At 42.8% G+C, this 18,570-nt stretch overlaps 1 protein-coding gene across 3 annotated transcripts; it reads right to left on the minus strand.

Moving 5' to 3' along the window:
• Positions 1-264: 264 nt before the first annotated feature.
• sec31b (SEC31 homolog B, COPII coat complex component) lies at positions 265-18,441 on the minus strand. 3 transcript variants are annotated; one of them, XM_033611733.2, is made up of 25 exons: positions 18,306-18,441; positions 17,342-17,588; positions 16,129-16,324; positions 15,934-16,029; positions 15,320-15,460; positions 12,730-12,872; positions 12,547-12,646; positions 12,307-12,468; positions 11,773-11,925; positions 11,383-11,613; positions 11,208-11,282; positions 11,000-11,092; positions 10,791-10,908; positions 10,513-10,691; positions 10,307-10,433; positions 8,535-8,680; positions 7,968-8,141; positions 7,720-7,872; positions 7,097-7,283; positions 6,619-7,017; positions 5,751-5,809; positions 3,915-4,040; positions 3,708-3,827; positions 3,519-3,590; positions 265-1,606 (listed from the first exon to the last, which is right to left on the minus strand). In XM_033611733.2, exons 2-25 carry the CDS (start codon positions 17,542-17,544, stop codon positions 1,427-1,429), a joined length of 3,633 nt encoding a protein of 1,210 aa, XP_033467624.2. In that variant the 5' UTR covers positions 17,545-17,588; positions 18,306-18,441; the 3' UTR covers positions 265-1,426. The 3 variants fall into 3 exon arrangements, with proteins under 3 accessions (XP_033467624.2, XP_033467620.2, XP_078019570.1); XM_033611729.2 differs by having other exon boundaries at positions 3,708-4,040; XM_078163444.1 differs by lacking the exons at positions 265-1,606; positions 3,519-3,590; positions 3,708-3,827; positions 3,915-4,040; positions 5,751-5,809 and adding an exon at positions 6,391-6,514.
• Between the last annotated feature and the right edge of the window lie 129 nt (positions 18,442-18,570).

Raw genomic sequence — 18,570 nt, forward strand, 5'->3', positions numbered from 1 at the left:
TTCAAAAATCCTGACTTTGACTATTGATGAATGTGTGAGTTGTAATGTGATCTAAAAAAAATGTATAAATCATATTGTCAGATATTTGCCCAAAGTGTCCGTTATGGATTTCAGGACTAAACAAATGTGGAATTTTTTGTTATTACAGTCTTTGGGCACAAATGGGTTAATATAGTCATTAGTTACACCTTTCTGAACAGTGCCTTATTAGGTAATACCAAACATGTGTCACATGTATCAGTGGAAGAAATTAATCAAGTCCCAAACCTTTGAAGTGAAGTTTTATTTGAAAAAGATACCGAAATGAGTAAAGTAAGCAACATGGATTGTATAAATATCTGTGCAACCAAAATGAGCACAGAGGCACTTTACTGCCTTCTGCTGCCATGATACACCAAACTATCCAGCTTTATGTCCAGCTTCAAACCTCACGATATCATGTGTTCATCTGTCAGGTCAGTTATGTTCATTTATGGTCTAATCTAAAACAAATACCATTAAAAAAAAAGTAATTCTGAGTTACAAAAGATAAGACGCAGCCTGGGTAGGAAGATGAGTAAAAGCATGGATGTCATCTGCAGTTCATTATAAATTAATGTGAGTTTTGTTTATGAGCTGCCGTGGTGTGAACTCAGCGGGGGAAACATGCACACTGAAGCAGGTCAAAGTCATTCAAACACAAGCTATCAGGAAGTAACAGTGCTAAGAGAGCCTGGTTAACACAAAATGGAGACGAGTTTAAACAAATAGCAACTTGACGATGACTGTATGGCATTCTTCTGCAGTGCTTTGGCCCAAACGCCCATCATGGCACAATCAACTGAACACAATCTGTTACAGCAGGTGCGGAGAACAATCAGTATTTATGTTACAGTGTTTCTCTGATGCTTGAAATGACACACAGTAAAAAGAACATGGTGTGTTTCCTCCCTCGTACAAACTACACCAGCAGGATGGTTTAAGTGCAACCCGAATTTTTATTCTCGACCGAGATGTTTTTCATTTCTGCAGTTAAAGCACTGCTTGAGTTCAATCAGAGATTATCAGAGAACACACACGGGTGTAGAGTGTCATGGCGACTATGAAAATGTAACTACTCGTACAAACACTGCCTTGATTCAAACTTTGTATTTTACATCAACTGTTGAATTTACACAGAATCACAACTTTCAGAGTACATTCATTTTATCGTAAAATTACCACGGCAACATCGACTACAAAACCCCACCTCACTGCCCCAAACTCAGCCTCCAGGAAGGAATATGTATGGAGTGATGAAGACCACAATCTGCAATATCATCAGTTATTATTCTCATTATCAAAGCACGTCATCAGGTCAAAAAGAAATAAATACATATATAACATTATGATAACACTGAAGTCTGGTTGGTGCTGCTGCCCCCTGCTGGAGGGGAGGAGGGGGAGGTTAGACGCCCAGCTTGTTGGCGATGGTCATGACCACTTTGAGGATCGGCATGAAGGCGGAGATCTCGCTGAAGTTGCTGCTGCTTACCACCTGGGTGTGGACCTCCAGGCCCCGCTGGTAGTTCTGGCTCGCCACACAGCGGCTGATCTCGTGGAGCCCGTTCAGGATGTTGTGAGAGAGCTGGAGGTCGGCAGATAAACAAGGTTACACGTTAGTATGTGGTTCCTAGGGCTGCCCCCTGGTAGTCGACGAAACGTTAGTCAGCCAGAGAGGGTGTTAGTCGGCAAGATTTCATTGGTCGCTTAGTCGCAGAACACGTTAATTTCCAGGGGTGGTACCTGCAGTTATTCCACAGGCTAGTTAATAACATGTCAGGCAGGAAATCCAAAGTGTGGCATCATTTTGAGAAGGTGAAGGACGAACCCAAGGTGATATGTAAACTCATCTTCATTGGTCGACGACAAATATGACGTATCATCTGAAACATGCAAGTAGCTACATGCCCATTAGCCACTCGATCAGCTATTTGTTCTGTTCTGCCATCTTTAAAATGTCTTTGTCTTGTCTTACAGTCGTGTGTCGCTTAACTATGCCACACTGGCCCCACAAATTCCGATGGTACTGATCCATTTCGTCTATACAGCATATCTGTAAGCTTTTAGGAAACATGCACAAATATGGTTGACATGAGTACGAACAGAAGGCTCTGTCCATATACATACACAGCACTGAGCATGAAGAACCCATAAGCTGTTTCACTAAGAATCAATTTCACATGCTAGAAACAGATAAAACACATAAAACTAACACAAGGGAAACAGTAGAAGAAGAGAGGCGTACAGGCTGTCCCAGTGATATCATGACCCATTCCACCTAAGTCAAGGATTATGTCGAACAGCAACAAGTTTCCGTTAGGGCGGTTTGTAAAAGACCTTTAAAGGTATTCAAAGAAGGGAGGATCTCTAACGTAATGGAATATGCAGCTCATACCATGCCCAGGGTGCAGAAAGAGAGAAGGCAATGTTGCCAAGCTCTGAGTGCACCCTGGGGACATTTTAAAGTTATCTGATGTGTAGATACAGAGCTGTAGCTGCTGGTATGAAAGGATACAAGGCTGGAGATAGAAGTGGACAGTTAACCTGACAATAAACAGCAAGGTGTGTTTTTCTCCACTCGTACAGGGAGGGCCATCCCATAGATTTGTTTAAAATGCAATGATGAGCCTGTTTATCACGCTGCATTATGTTTTGCTACAAACAGAATCCAGTTTTTAAGCAGGCATGAGGCTTTATGCATGTAAATCACATCGCCATTGTATAATATACAGTGTGACAGCAGTGAAAAAGTTGTTTTTGAGAGGCTGAATGTCATCAAATATGGACTGAAACTGTTCATAAAACATTCAGGATGCCACAGTTTATTCCACACTACTGAAGCTGCTCCTCTTTTTGGAGCCACCACAGTTGGTAATAATTTCGCTTTCAGCCATGTTTGTTTGTATGTAGTGGAGTAAAAAGTACAATATTTCCCTCTGAGATGTAGTCTTTTAGAAGAATTAAGTAGCATCAAATGGAAATACTCAAGTACATGAAAACTGTAATTGAGTACAGTACTTAATTACTTTTCACCACTGATTGTGTTATCCTTGTACACACGTATCTTAGTTGGATTTCTTCCATGAGCTAAGTCCTTTATAAAACAGAAAATAAGAGAGGAGCTAAAATAGATCCCTGTGGGACACCTTTGTTTACTGCAAGTGAGGTTAAAATATAGCAGTAATGAATTCACTGATGACGCAAAGACAGCAGAAGGTCTTCGGTGAATTAAATGCATTGCTGGGTAGCTTGTGAAGTCACACACACCTTGTTGTGTGTGTTTGTGTTCTTAAAAGTTAAGATTAGATATTAATTTTCTGGATGCTCTGAATTGTCTGAAGGATTTTATCTTTAAGGGTTTTGTTTTTATTAGAAAAGAGGATGTGAATTAAATCACAAATGTGTCATGTAGCCCAGGTAAATGGTTAGGAGAGGCTTGTCCAACCTTTTGGGGTTTTCTTTGAGGATAACCTCATGTGCGTGTATTAATTCCTTACCGACTGCTCTCTCAGCTTGTCATACAGGTATCCCAAACGTTTGGCTGCGTCATCAAGTTTCCTTTTTGTTTGCTGAAAAGTAAATATTTGTGGTCATTTTATAAACAATAAAACCCAAACTTTTTTCCTTAAATCAATACGAGCTTTATCACAAAAACAAAAAACACACACACACACTGTGAGACTTACTGGGTCTCCCGCTGCGAGCTGGCAGCGCTGCACCAGGCTGTCAAAGGTGGATTTGAGGACCATGTGTTCAGCGGGGATTTCTTTCTGCTCCACCCTCTCTGCTGGCAGCTGCTGAAGAAGCTGAGGAAAACAAGGACACAAACGCAAGGTGTTGGCGTGTTTGCCATGTGAGAGTTCAGATAACAGCCCCTTGTCACACACACCAACCTGCACGCTGGGCTCCTGGGGGGCTCCAGGAGGAACTTGGGCGTGGTCGTGGGGCTGAGGGGCCTCCACAGGGAATCCCATCACAGGGGCGGTGATGGGGGCGGGTGGAGTGTAGTTGTCAGGGACCTAAGAACACACGGTAAGAGACAACCAGTAAGTGAGAGGAAGGAAACTGAGCTACATTTTTTTTTTTTTTGGCCACTTTAAAGGTGGAGGAACTCCATGACAACCAGACTGGATGTTCTAATTTCAAAGTTTGTTTATCTGCTTCTTGGGGTTAAACAGGTGGCAGGTTTATCAGCGCGTGTTTACTGAAAACACCCGTCCTCTGCTACTGGAAATTAGGTTAATGAGCGCTGAGTGGTAATTCTCTGAGGGTTTGTCACTCTGGACGACTCCTTTCAAATTACATCTAGTCATTTAACTCATTGTTATGAATTAAATATTCATCAGTGCAGCTTTAAGAATGAACAATACATTAATAAATTATTGAACTGAGCTCTTGATGGGTTGAATTATTTACTTTGCCCAGTACTACTACACAGCACTCTACTATGCATGCCACACATCTTAGAGCATGGATTCCCAAACAGTGTGCCTGTACCCAAGGGGTATTTCGACTTAAAACAAGTTCATTTGCCCCCTAAGTGCGGTTCGTTTGGGCAGGTGTGAACACAACAATTACACTCAAGTGGCCGAGACCTTCTTAAAGGGGTGGTCTCAGTCTGGTTACAAACGAACTCTGGTGCGGTTCGTTTGTGGTGAGAACGTGTTCCGACCTCGATCTGAACCAACTGCAGTCACATGACACATTGTTTGTGTTAAACATGAGCATGTTACAGTCCTGGAGGATTATTAATGTGCACCTCCTCCTGTACTGCCTTAATATGCACATTCAGCACATCCAATGCATCAAAACGTCGTTTTCTAGTTGGAGCCGCGCCTCGTTTTCAAACTGTATGGTTTGACTAAAATGAACAATGACAGCAATATAGTCCACGATGAGCAGCGCTAAAATCAACCTGCATAGTTGTCCCTCCACTGTGACATTAGAAAGTGTCACATTTATCTTGCAAGTGTACTCTTCTTCAACATTTTGTTTACTTCCTGGATTTTTCCCGCGTGGAAATTCTGACCAATCAAGAGCAGCTTTCTCGCACAAGGCATTTGTTCTGGTCTGCTTGTAAATGCTGCCGTGAGAACACGAACCAACTCTAGGCAATTATGCAACTTTGTCACAAAATTAGTCCCTGATTCAGACCAAAGCAAGACGACTCTAGGTCTGAGAGCATCCAAAGTGAGACAGAGGCAGCTGCAGGGAGAAGCAGAGGCTTTGCCTGATCAGTTGCCAAAGTAATGTAATCATCTTCTTTCTGCTTAGAAATAAAAAACGTACAGCTCACAGCAACTAAATATTTCTTATCTGTTAGCACAGTTAGCAGGCATTAGCTCGGAGGGCTCGGAGTCCAATTTAAATTACTTATTTTATATTTTACGTATCTTATATTGTATTCTTTATTTTGACTTGAAACATTTTCAGTTTAGACTCTCATTTTGTTTTTACTTGCTTGTTCGTCTTTTTCTTTTTAATACATATTTAATAAGAATTGTTGGAGGGAGCCTTAGACTTTAGATTTTCGTTGCCAACAACTGTTTCTCTGTTGCTGTTGTGCAGATAACAAGTAAAGAACTCCATTTGTGCTAAAAGCATTAGTTGTATACTGGAAAAACTACATGAAAGAACATTATTCTAAATTATGATATTTTTAAAGGAAATATTGCCCAGACTGAACAAAACTGACCTAAAAGACAAGTGATAGTGGTAAATACAAGTACCTTCTTCTTCCTGGGTCCACCTCGTACAGCTGGTGGGTCATTCCAGCCTTCTTGGGGTCCTAAATCAGAAGACAAGTGAGAATGTGAATTAAATAGTTGCATTTTTATCACAGGCCACACTCAAGCAGTCAAAGATCATCTACACAGGACAATCAGTTTGAGCCAAGGGTTAGTCTGAATCTCCAAAAACATGTCATTAAGCCAAAGATTTCAGCAGTTTATGCAGAAACAAAACTGCAGATATGGGCAAATGTTCCAGCATCATCCACAAAATCACTCAGCAGCAGCAATATCCCTATGCTGAATAATCAAAAGCATCTTATATACGTTTATCTTTTTGAGCTCATGTGTATAAACTGAAAATGTTGTAAAATGTCTTCAATATTAATATATGAGGATGTTATTACTAAAAGAGCTCACACTATATGACCCAAAATTAAACCTACAGTATCTTGATTTTATCCTGGAAACTGTGTTTTATTTTATTATGCTTCAAGCTGACACCTAAACAAATGAATTAAGTCATCACTATTCCCTCAACCATACAGCAGCAGACGCAAACACCACCCAAACTACACTGAGTGACCAGAAATACAAAGGACACCTTGAACAGCTGAGTGCAGTCTGATACAAAAGTAATGCATGGATGTATTTTTGGTGTTTTTCTGGTCACTCTAGTGTATTTGTTGATACACTCTTATTCCATATCCAACCCCAACTGTCACCTTGATGATCAGACTGGTGACACAGCCAGGGAAAGAATCCTGCAAGTCAAACGAGGGTGGACAGCTGAATAGGATTCAGTAATATCAGCAACAGATTGCTGTCAACATCTGATCTGTTTCAAAGTGACCAACATGACATGTACCTGCAGGAGGAGGAGCAACAGCAGGGCCCGCGTAGGGCTTTACAGCAGGAGCTCCGGGGCCTCCCTGTGGGTACCCTGATCCAAGAGGGGCAAAGGGACCAGATGCCATAGGGGGTGCATGCCCCTGGTTGTGGAGCCCCCCTGGGTACATGGGAACAGGAGCTCCAGGTTGGGAGCTGGGCGCCATGGGGCCTGAGGGTAAAGAGGTAGACGGCATGAAGCTTGTTGGTGGCACCCCGGGGCTGGGCATGGGGGTCAGGCCTCCGGGGTTGGACGACGGAGGCGGTAGTGACGGCCCTGATAAGTTAGCAGCTGGCATAGAAGGACCTGGAGGAGGGAAGCCTGAGGGTCCGCCGATGGGCATGGGCTGAGGCTGGAATGGCTGATGAGGGAGAAAACCTGGGGAAGGACACGTTCAATTAGGCTACATCAAATTAAATCATATCTGAAAGTAGAAGACAAACAGTCAGCGTCAAACCTGGAGCCGGAGCAGGGTGTTGGGGGTAGGAAGGCCTCAAGGTAGGGCGGGTCGTACTGGGCGGCAGTACGTGAGAGGAAGGTGGCAGACCAGGCCCAGTGTTGGTTGGAGCTTGTGGGTTGAAAAAAGACGGCACAGGAGGTTGCGGTTGGGCAGCCTGGGGGGGAGCAGAGGGCTGGTACTGACTCTGAAGTTGGGGGAAAATAACACTATAAATTAGAGAAAGCATCCACAATAACATGGGAAAGGTAACCTCGCAAAATACAGGAATGATTTAAAGTGAAAATAGATGGCTGTTAGATTGGTTTCCTGTAGGCCTCACTTGCACTGTGCAATTCTGTCTACCTCTAGTTACAATCTCCTGGGATTATGAAGGCTCATAAGCACTAAGGAAGTGAATCACCCCTTGCATTACAAACAGGAAGAGGATAGCCCTTTTGGTATGGCAACTGGGGAAAGCTATTCCCAGTTACCAAAGAGTATCAGTGTAAAGTGTTTGCAGTTCCTATCCCCAGTAGTGGAAATGATGATGACAATGGAGCAATCAAAGTGTCTGTTGACAACAAAACGCAGTGTGTCCTGTGTTGTTGGTAGTTTCTAGTCTCTGGGGAAAGCATCCATACCATAATTTGTGCTTTTGGTGCAGCAGCCTGAGCAGCAGGAGTGGGTTTGGCTGTGGACACACTGACTCTGTTGAAGGAGTTCTGAGGCTGCTGTGTGACTGCAGCCTCTTCCTGAGCGTGGAACAGCCTGTCTCTCAGCATCTTGATCCCAGGCTGAAGAGGCAACATTGCACAAATACAGACAAAGGTATTTATCAGGAAATCATCAGTGTTTGATTCTGAAATCAGGTTACCGTTATGCCTCTTACTTGGTCTGTGTTCTCAGGCAGGTAGGTCATGGCAGTGGCCAGACTGCCCTCTGCAGCCAGTATGCCCGCATAGCAGGTTAGCTTCTCGGCCAGGATGGGGCTCTGGACCGCCACCTCGCTGTTGCGGAGGCGTTCGATTGACTTGCGAAGCATCATGACTTTTTCAACCAGATCCTGGAAAATACACAGACACACAACACTGCAGCTGCTGCGTTCTTCACTGCTCTTACCTTTAGGCTACGATGGCACGTTGCACAGTGTGTGCAGCACATGAAAAAATGCTCAAACTGCTACAACAATTATGCGTGTCAGTACTTGCAGCCATATTGAATTCATCATATATCAGTGGGAACCTTCTGGTACACGTGAGATGTCTTGGCAAAGCACAAATCCGTAATTACCACAACATGTCACCTTGGTTACTGTTCTACTCTACTTGTTGATCATTTTCAGATGTTGTAGCACATAAAAATAAGACTACACATATTTAACATTTGCTTTTGTGCATGGTGCAGCAGTGTAGTATTGTGTTCATGCAAAGAGAAAACCCCTTTACAAAGAGGATACCTCTAGACCAAGAGGGGAGGAGCAGTCTCTATGCAGGGCCCAGCACTCCACCAGCTTCTCAATGTTCCCAGAGCAGATGTAACACAGACAGGCCTGCAGGCAGCGCTTCTCTGTCTTCTCCTGCTCCAACCGACCTCCGAGGGTATCTACACAGAAGAGTTACACAATTAAAAAATATTTAAGTGGCATTCTTGAAGACTTCACTTCATCTAAGGCTGGAGATAAACTTGCTTTTCAACCACGTGTTCACATAGACGTCGTGAACGCAATTGTTCACATACTAGCCTATGTACTATGCGTGTTGCTGGAAGATACTGTTGAAGAACTTGTCCAGTTCTTGCATTTATGCAAACAGTACTTCCTTGCGAGTTACTCTGTGGCTTTGTGAAGTTTCTGTTGGTTATTGACTTTGAACAGCAAGCATGTCACCTGGCTTGGTCTCAATCACCTCAACCGTCTCTTTTAAAAAATGCACACACCTAAAAAGAGACTCTTGTTTGATGAGCCTGGGGCATAGGGTGATCTCCCTTTCCCTTAACCTTGGGAGCTATGGCAACAGAGCCAGCTAGGCACCCTTATCTGGGCAGCTGTACTCCCTCCGCCACAACTGGGAGACGATAGATGGAGTGTGTTCATAACAAAGGTCAAGTAGCCTGACCTCGAGGCCTCTTTTGGGTCTTCTGATGATAAATGACTGTTACCTTTGCATAACTATTTTTCTTTACTGACCAAAGTTAAAGGCTGTAACAACAAAATTCCTTCACAGGTACACCAGAGAACTTAGACCGTACAGAACTTCCAGATTCACAATAAACATGGCGACACTTGAGGAGGTTAATATATTGTTAATTCTGTGATTATCGCACATCACAGCAGAAAAAGTGACAGCAGCTGCAGTATAAATGCCATGTGAGGCCTCTGAATCAAGCACATCGTGAAAACACTGTAACTACTGATAAATACTACATCTTGCGGTCTCGTTAATCTTTTAGGATGCGCGCAACCAATGCTCCGAACGTACACAGGATATACGAGGCAGCCATCATGTGTATGCACATGCTCTGTTAAAAGCAAATATATCTCCAGCTTGAGCCAGCTCTCTTGTCGCAATATTTCAAACTGATCAGCTGTCAAAAATAGCCAAGAATGGCCGATGTCTTTTGTAGATGCATTTTTGATAAACAATAGCAGTTAAGTGCTAAAGTAAAAGAAAAACACACTGCTTTCCCTGTTACTACTAGATAATAAAAGTCAGCTTGTGTTTTGCCAGTTAAATGCTTTTAATGTGAAGCTGCAGCAGTAAGAAATGTGTTTGCTTTAGCTGTAACTTAACACAGCATTTTTCCCCACGAAAATATACAAATAATGCACTAATTTCACCATTAGCTCATAGGCTCAATCCCCACTGTGTCACTGCATTCAGCGATAGACAGTGACTTAACAGACGTTTATCCAAAGGTGCTGTATGTAAGTCTGGAGAGACGGTTGGTTGTTGAGTCTAATTCCCAGGCCGTCAAATACCAGTGCTTTGGGTTGGTGGCTCGGTCTGACTACCACCCCAAAGTGTCGGTAAAACAAGACTAAAAAATCAACTATCTTTCTCTTACTTCAAAGACAGAGTGAAGGCTGAACGAGAGCAGGGAGGATAACTACTTACAAAAAATGTTATTCAGCAAGTAGAACAAGTACTCTATACTAAAATTATACAAACTGCCTGAAGTGAGACAAGTCGCAGCACGATTGATGTGCTCCTCCGCTTGTGAGCAGCTTACCGCACAGACGGGCAAAATCCTCAGGGTGAGCGTAGGTCAGCAGAGCGGCGAGAGCCTCCTTCCAGTTGTCCAGCTCGCAGCTTTGCACGATGTCCCTCCAGTTCTGCGTCACCACTGACGATATGAGCTGCGGGTGAGGACAAATTGAATTAAAATCCTCCCGTGATCGCGCCGACTAAACGACAGTGAATCAAACGTCCTTCTACCATTGAAATGCTGTTCTTTTGATTGCTTAAGTATTTCTGCTGAGTTTTCTTGAGCAGCTCCTCTCCTCCGCTGATGGACAGCAGGATGGCTTCAGCGTAGCGACCGTCGTTCAGACACAGATCCACAGCTCCCTCGAAGTTACCGACCAGCAGCGCCTGGCTTATTAAACCATCGGTATCTGAAGCAGAAGACAAGGCCGTTACACATCAACCCAAACTGCAGTTACACTTAAAGTCATGACAAATGAATTACTGTGTTTGCAGATGAGGGATTTTACCACATGATACGGGGATCTGGAAGTTGGAGTTTTCCTTTGGGGTCTGACTAAAGAAGTCTGCCGGTGAGACTGAACCAGAGGTCCTTGCATCACCTACTGCAGTTGCTACATCAGATCTCTGGAAATACAGAAAATATTTACAGTAAACAAGAGCTGCAAGGCTTGGTATGAAAAAAGAAGACAAACATTATACGTGCAGACTTGCTGACCTCGGTGGAGAGCCGCTGCATCTTTTCTGCCAGATCTTTGGCATCGACACCGTGTCCGTTGGGCTGGAAACTCTTCCCCAGGCATTTTGAAATCTGAATAAACACAACATTTTTACAGCTAAGATATAAAATATGAGTCACACAAGTAGATTCATATCTGATATCTATATCAGCTTACAGCTATGTTCATAAATCAGAGGCAGAATACCTTTTTCTCTAATTCATCTTTGCTGAAACCCAAAAGTCTGAGGAACTTAACGCGGGCTTCATCCTCAAAATTTACCTGTAAACAGAGGATTAAATTGACATAAAATAAAATAACACCACACCAACTGACAGACTACACATCATGTCACAATATCAAGAGGACATGACGGCCCCACCAGAAGGAACTTCCATATGTCCTGCTCAGCGTCCGACTTGGCACCCTGAATCTTGGCCTGGCAGTAGTTGTTGAAGGAGCCCGACTGCAGCGCCGCCTGCAGCTCCCTGGAGCGCTGGAGGAACTCTGTCTCCGTGGAAACCTGGCTCACAAACACTTGTCTGGGGACAGGCTGGGGGCTCTGCACTGGGGGCAGCTTGGGATTCTCAAAGGTTATCAGCTTCCCACCAAACTGAGGACAATAACACACAACAACAAAGGGGCATGACAACTGCCATCTACTGTATGTCATACACTGACTATGAATGAGTAAAACCTCATAAAACTCCACTTCAAAAGATCTGAACTATCCCTTTAATATACTGATGAAATATTTTAATATTGCACTCACAGCAAAGGAAGCCCCCACTGGCCTGCGCACCCACTTAGGTGGCTTCTTCAGAGGGGGAACTATGGTGTCCTGTGATGTAGGCTGGGGGACCTGCAGGGGAGGCAGCACCTGCCCTGTACCAAAGGGATCCATCGAATCAAACGAGGAGGATATCTGTTGAATAAAATGTTAAATGTTAATAACAAGCACGACTCTTGAGAAGATTTTCACTGGTTTTAGCTTCTTAAATGGAAACATCTGCTGTGTAGTCTTCTATGACAGCAAACTGAGTGTCTTTTGGTTTTGGAAAGTTGGTGAGACAAAAATATACATTTAAATATGTGAATTTGTGCTTTGTGATACTGTGATGGACACTTCTAACTGTTCTTCTGGCATTTCATAACCCAAAACTCCAGGTAGTTACCTCTATAATCTGAAGCAATCATTGTACTATCTTTCAAATTCAACGTTACATTGAGTTGATGTCAATCCCTTCACACCAGCACCATCTTGTGGACAAACAAAGCATCTCAGGACATTAAGAACAGCCATCACCTTATCAGCTGTGCTTTGCTGCTGAGACTTTAAACTCCCTCCCATCACAGAGTACACGGTGATTCTCCCGTCAAATGAGGCGGTGGAAAGCAGGGCTGGATTCCTGGGGCACCACTGGACATCAAAGCACCACTGGTTCGTTGTTGGAAGCTCGTAAATCACCTAAAATGAAGGAAAGGACACATGAGAACCCCTGGCATCATCATCAAGTAATAGAGAACCACAGCTGATGTCATGTACCTCTCCAGTGTTTGGATTCCAGCAGAGGATCCTGTTGTCTTTAGCACTACTCAGGAGGAGCTCAGAGTCAGCCTGGCTCCAGGATATGGACAGAATTCCCCTGGAAGAAAACAATAGAAGCTACATACAGTATAGACTGCAACATGACTAAAATCAAATGAGCACAGATTGTTCAAGCCTCACCTTGTGTGGTTCTCAAGGACCTTAAGGGGCGATGTGGCAAATCGAAGGTCCCACATCTGGATGACTGGCAGTCGGTCATCTTCAGAGGCTAACACCAGCTGAGTGGCCACATCAGGGTGCCAGAGCATTCCCGAACAGTGCATCTGAAATCACATAACAGATGAGATTTGGGATGATAAAACGGGTTTCTACACAGCGCAACATTATCATTTTAACCGAGTTTAATCTGAGACTTGATATCAAGCTGGTGTTTTCACTGCATCAGTGTGGGGCTCTGTAGTGTAGATGTGCTGGACTGTCCTGTACAGCAGGCATGAATAACATCTTTCTCATTATCACAGGTAAATGTAAATTGAAGAAACATTATCTCAGAAATAATTAGGGGCGTCATAATTCCAATTTTATATAAAAAACGCATTGAAATGGGCTTTTAATTTTCATCATCTGTCAGTTATGCAACAACGAATGCGACAGAAAAACTAAAGGTTGTCGTGTTAAAGTGCTGTGCTGCATATGAAAACCATTCGCCACCTCAGGCTACATGACTAATGCAGCAGGACAGGCATCATAAACAAATAGATTTGACTGGGAAAAGCACCAGGATCTGCTGGCTTTTTGCAAATAAGGAAACTCAAGCTGCTGTTATAAAGTTTCCTTCTGCTGTCCTGGAGCTCTTTTTTTGTTTTTGTGTTTAACAGTTTGTTCAATTGACTGGTCAAATAAGTTTTTGTTATTTATATATTTTAAACAAATTATTTAAATTTGACCATGTGGCTTTAATGTGGTAGGATACATTCCCCCAAAAATATAGCGTTTATATCACAATGAATACCACGTAGCCTGTATTCTAAAAGAAGAATTTGAAAATGTAAATGTCAGATGTCAAGACATAAAACCAATAATCTCTTGATCTTTATAAATCAGGACTCCATGTCTAGTCAAGGTATAGCCTTGAGTGCTAGAACGTTTTTAAAAATCGAAAATTGAATCGAATCATGATCTTAAAATCAAAAGTCAAATCCAATCATGGATTTGGAGAATCATGAATCCCCCAGTAGTAATGTTGTGCATCTTCAAAACATATATAAAGTATAAATAAGAGAAGCCGAGTCAGCTCTTGGAAAACATTTTTGGTGCAGCCCTACTCCAAAAATATTTTCCAAGATTAACAATTATTGGGAATCTTTTGATAGAAAACTCCTACACACAATTAATGGTGGACGATAAAACGATAACATATCGTCTCGCGATAAACATGCATGCGCCGTCGATTGACGTTCGATAATGTTACTGTATTCTGTCGGGAAAAAGCACGAGGAAAGCCGCGCAAGTTACCCACGGCGTCGGGCTGTGCAAGGTTGGTTGCATGAACACACTCACTTGCTACCTGGTAACCTAGCAACGGTGTCATGCAAACAGTCAGGTTTGGTTGCGCCATCACGGTTGCCGGGTCTGCTTATTAGCTGCCACTTTGGGCTTGTTTTTTTGTAAAGTCGCTTACAAATATTGGTAGTTGCGGGTTGCGGTTTTTTGGGCTTGTTTCTAAAGTGGAGTTGCTTATTTGGGCTTGTTCTCTAAACGTCGCCTTTCTCTATATATATCCGTCTAATAAGTTATTTAAACGCATGATAGCATGCCGGACTGCAGGATGTTTCTACAGCTCCGCTCCCTCCGCCCCTCTCCTTTTCAGTCAATGAGACTTTTTACATTTAAATTGCGCAATTAATGGAGGTTCTTTAACTATTTCACTAACAAGTGGGCGAAATATGGAAAGAATACAAGAAAGATTTGTAGAAAGAGAGAGGATTTAAAGATTCAACTTCAAGAGGGGGACGATTCAAAGGCAGTGTGCAGAGCTGTTGCATGTCATTACAAGTCGACCTCAGGTTTGCACTAATTTCTACATAGCACTTTCCTCACTATGTCAATCACTTATTCATGTGTACATAGTCTTCTGTTCAGCTGCACATCTTTACAGATATGTTTGCCTGAAAGCATTTACTAGCTTTACTTGATGTTAAGAGACAATTGTTAATTTTTTATTTTAGTTTTTATACCATGCCTTGACTGATGGCTGTGATTGATTGAATCAGAAGAAAGCTATTGAGTTTAAAATAAATGTGTTAAAAATTTATTTATTTTCTCCTGGTCCTTATTTAAATAGGTTATAAAAAAATTATTGATAATTATTGTTATCAATATGAACCAGCTATCTCGTGATATACTTTTCAGCCATATCGCCCACCCCTACACACAATAACCATTCATTTTTATGTGTTTGTTTTAGTAATCCAATCTAATCCACGAAACAGAAGTTAGAGGGTATGGCTTAGTGATAAAAACTATAAAAAGCAAATCAGAGAGTTTAATACAGAGCCATTGTTTTGCTGCGATTTGACAAATCAGACTCTGCCTCGATCGCGGTACAGTGGCCGACATGTACAAACACACAAAGCCTGTGAGTAACTTTATACAAATATTAAATCATCTGAAAACATCGCTGAAGTGTGGCAGATGAGCCAAATAACGTTCAGTGATTTATCAGGCAGTAACGTTGGACTCCGCTATGTATCATATGAAAGCCACTGACCCTGTTGCTGTGGTCACTGATCTTGATGATGGGCTCGTTCTTTCTCAGGTCCCACACGACTGCTTTCCCACTGGGGTTGGCAGAGGCCAGGATGTGCTGGACCTGCCTGTTCCAGGACACGACACTGATGTCTTCAGCAGGCTGGAACAAGAGACAAAGGCTGTTACTGTCAAAAGAAACCTGACCGAGAGCCTGGGACAAACAGATAGTCAAATGATGATACTACATATTTTGAGCCATGCAAACACTGTAGCTATTTGAATAAGCCTTTAGAGGAAGCTGCTGGTAGTGATGTAGGATCGAGATATTCAGTAAAAATCAAACTGGGAATGAATGGCTTGTTTGGTCAAGTCAATGTGACAAGGCATCCTTACTCCCATTATCTAAGGGGATTTACAAAATACATAAAAGGGAAATCCTATACAAAACTTTTTTTGTGGCTTTCAGTCTTAACTCACAGACATGAAACTACACAGGCAAAAAACAAGAAGCTCCCAGTTGTGGTTTCAAGTTTGTGCTTTCACACAGACACTATCAAAACAAGAGGTCAACTCATCTCTCGGGAGAGACGTGTGAACTTCATTAAACCTGTGAGTTCTCAATCACACACCCACCTGCGTCTTTGCTCCTGGCGTCATTGGACTGCTGAAGTTGTTCAGATCCCAGATATATATCTCTGAGTCATTTGCTCCTGATGCGAGGAGATTACTCTGGGAGAGGAAACATTGAGAAGGATTAATAATGCGTACTAACAGGCAAGAGAAGTCCTTCTGTATGAATCCTCGCTTATGACACAGCATCGCATTTACCTGAAAAGGGTTGAAATCAAGTGCTCGGACGGGTCCTGTGTGTTTGTCAGACTGTCCCACAACTGCATCTGTTCCGGAGTTCATTATGACCTCGGGGTTATATACAGTTAATGTGCCATTTTCACTGCCACCGACCAGTCTCCCTCCAGTGCCATCTGCTCCCATTCCAAAATTCAGCCATACGATGCTGTGCAACCTGTAAAAGACGAAAAAGTATGGCGAGTTATTCACTACAAATGGCATGGTTCAAGAGAAAGTGCGCCAGATAAGCTGTCCTCTGTATACTGCTACAAAACAATCATACACTTTGACTTTTGGGTCAAAATTAAACATAATTTATAAAACAAAAAGGTATAAATGAGATGGGTGAGTCAAGTGCGGCAAGTTTTGTGTTTTCATTTAGAATCAGCCGTGATTTATTTCACATTCTGCCCAAAGTATTTCAAGTAAACACTAAATATGCTTTCCAAAACTACACAAGGCTGACAGCTATTCCCAACTGGGTTCAATGCCAATGAGCAAACATCAGATTGTTTCAGTTTTGCCCAGTAAAAATGTCCTAACCTTCTCTGTGTGTCAGCGAACAGGCTAAGTGATGTGTCGCTTGTTGGAAAAACCGCCTGCGAAGTTTCAACATGCTCCCCCTCCAAACTACGTTCAGAGCAACAGCAAGCCATCGCCTAGGCTCAATGGGCCCCCCCCCCCGAATGTTGCTGTCACTTGCATCATATCTGTTTATCTATTTTTTCTTCCTCCACCCACCAGAGTTCGCTTTGTTGCTGCATGTTAGGGAGAGGTGTCAGAGTAAGGATGAGGTTTTGAGGCTCTTTTTGTTTTCATTATTCAGACATTTGTTTTCTTGCACTAAAACATTTTCTTCAGTACAAACTTTAACCAAATTTTGCCAACAGGCAGAACTGAAGGGGTGAAGTGTCTGTTGAATTTGCTTGTTGACAGCTGACATCCTTTAAAAATATTCCGCTTTAAGATCTGACTAAGATCTGACTACCAGCCACAGAATATACACAGGAACTTCTTCTGTGACAGTTGATAGTGACTTCTGTGGCTTGTGGTTAAACTGAGATAGCTGCTGTACCAAAATAAAGCAGTAAGCAAAAAGGAACACACAAAAGCCCCGTCTTTTCTTCTCAGTGGCTGATATGGACAGTGGCGGTATCTTGTGTCTTATTCGTGCATCACCTCTTTAAATTACCTGTTCGTGGTGGGTAATGACCCTTTGAGCTGCATGTCCAGAGTTGGGTCTGAGAAATCCACCTCAAATATCTCCAGGGCAGCTGTGGTGTTGAAAGAGGCATCGAGCTGTTGCGCTGATGTCCCTAAGGCCAGGTGGATGGGATGGTGCTGGGCTGGACTCCACGCCTGGTGGGCAGTCCTCTGGATCTCCTTCAGCCTCATAGTCCTCTACAAGTTTCAAGTCCTGGACAGACGAACGGACTCCACTACATTAAATATAATACATGTGTTTACTCAACAGTTAAGATGTCGTTAAATACCGCACACAAATGAAATCACAACTCAAATACTCATACTTTCTAATTAAGCATCTGGCAGGGTGCCACCCCTACTGACACACAGCCTCCAACTATTTCCTGAAGCTACAAGCTAACGTTATCTTACGTTTGCCAATATAGCTAGCTAGCACCCCTGTTACAAATGTTAATTAAACGTACATTATAAGCCAACTACATGATAGTTAATTTAAAGTGGCTGCCAGTTATATTATCTATTAAAAAAATGTCGCTTAGCTACACAGAAACCCATTTACCGTAAGCTAACCTACCATGAAACGTCAGCTAGCTAACGTTAGCATTTCGCAATTGCGGCTCCTAACACATTTTACACTTCATGTTAGCTTTCGTTAGCTAGCTAATAACATAGAACACGGAATATCTGCAGCCGTTAGCTAACCATCACTCCAAGTAGTTTAAAGGCGGTAGTTAATTTCTTATGCATACCACTACATGGGTAAGAAGTCATTTGAGGTAACTGCTTAGCACTGCCTGTCTATTCCAGCGAATAACCGCAGCCCAGATTGCTGCTAGCTAGTAATCAATCCAACAGCCACCACCCTTGTTGCCATATGTCAACAGAAACGCTGTGTCACACACGTTTGGGCCCAGAAAAAAAAAACAAATATAGTTTTGAGAGTAACTCACGTCAACTGTCTCTGTCACAGCCTGACTGTCTGCACCCACAACAAACCGGAGAGCTAGCTTCTGATGAGCCAAGCTAGCAGCTTAGCCGCAGGGAGCCTCTGATCAAAGTACTTTGCCGTGTTGTCACTGAGCTACGGTAGCCGACGCGGACACTTTTCATTTGGCAGTGGCCTAAGGTAACCCCACTCATACCGCTGACCCACAAATGTGTTTCATATATAGCTTTCATTCACAACTAGGAATACAAGAAAATGTTTTTTGTAAC

This window comes from Epinephelus lanceolatus, chromosome 21 (assembly GCF_041903045.1).
Source record: "Epinephelus lanceolatus isolate andai-2023 chromosome 21, ASM4190304v1, whole genome shotgun sequence".
NCBI classification, from domain to species: Eukaryota; Metazoa; Chordata; class Actinopteri; order Perciformes; family Serranidae; genus Epinephelus; species Epinephelus lanceolatus.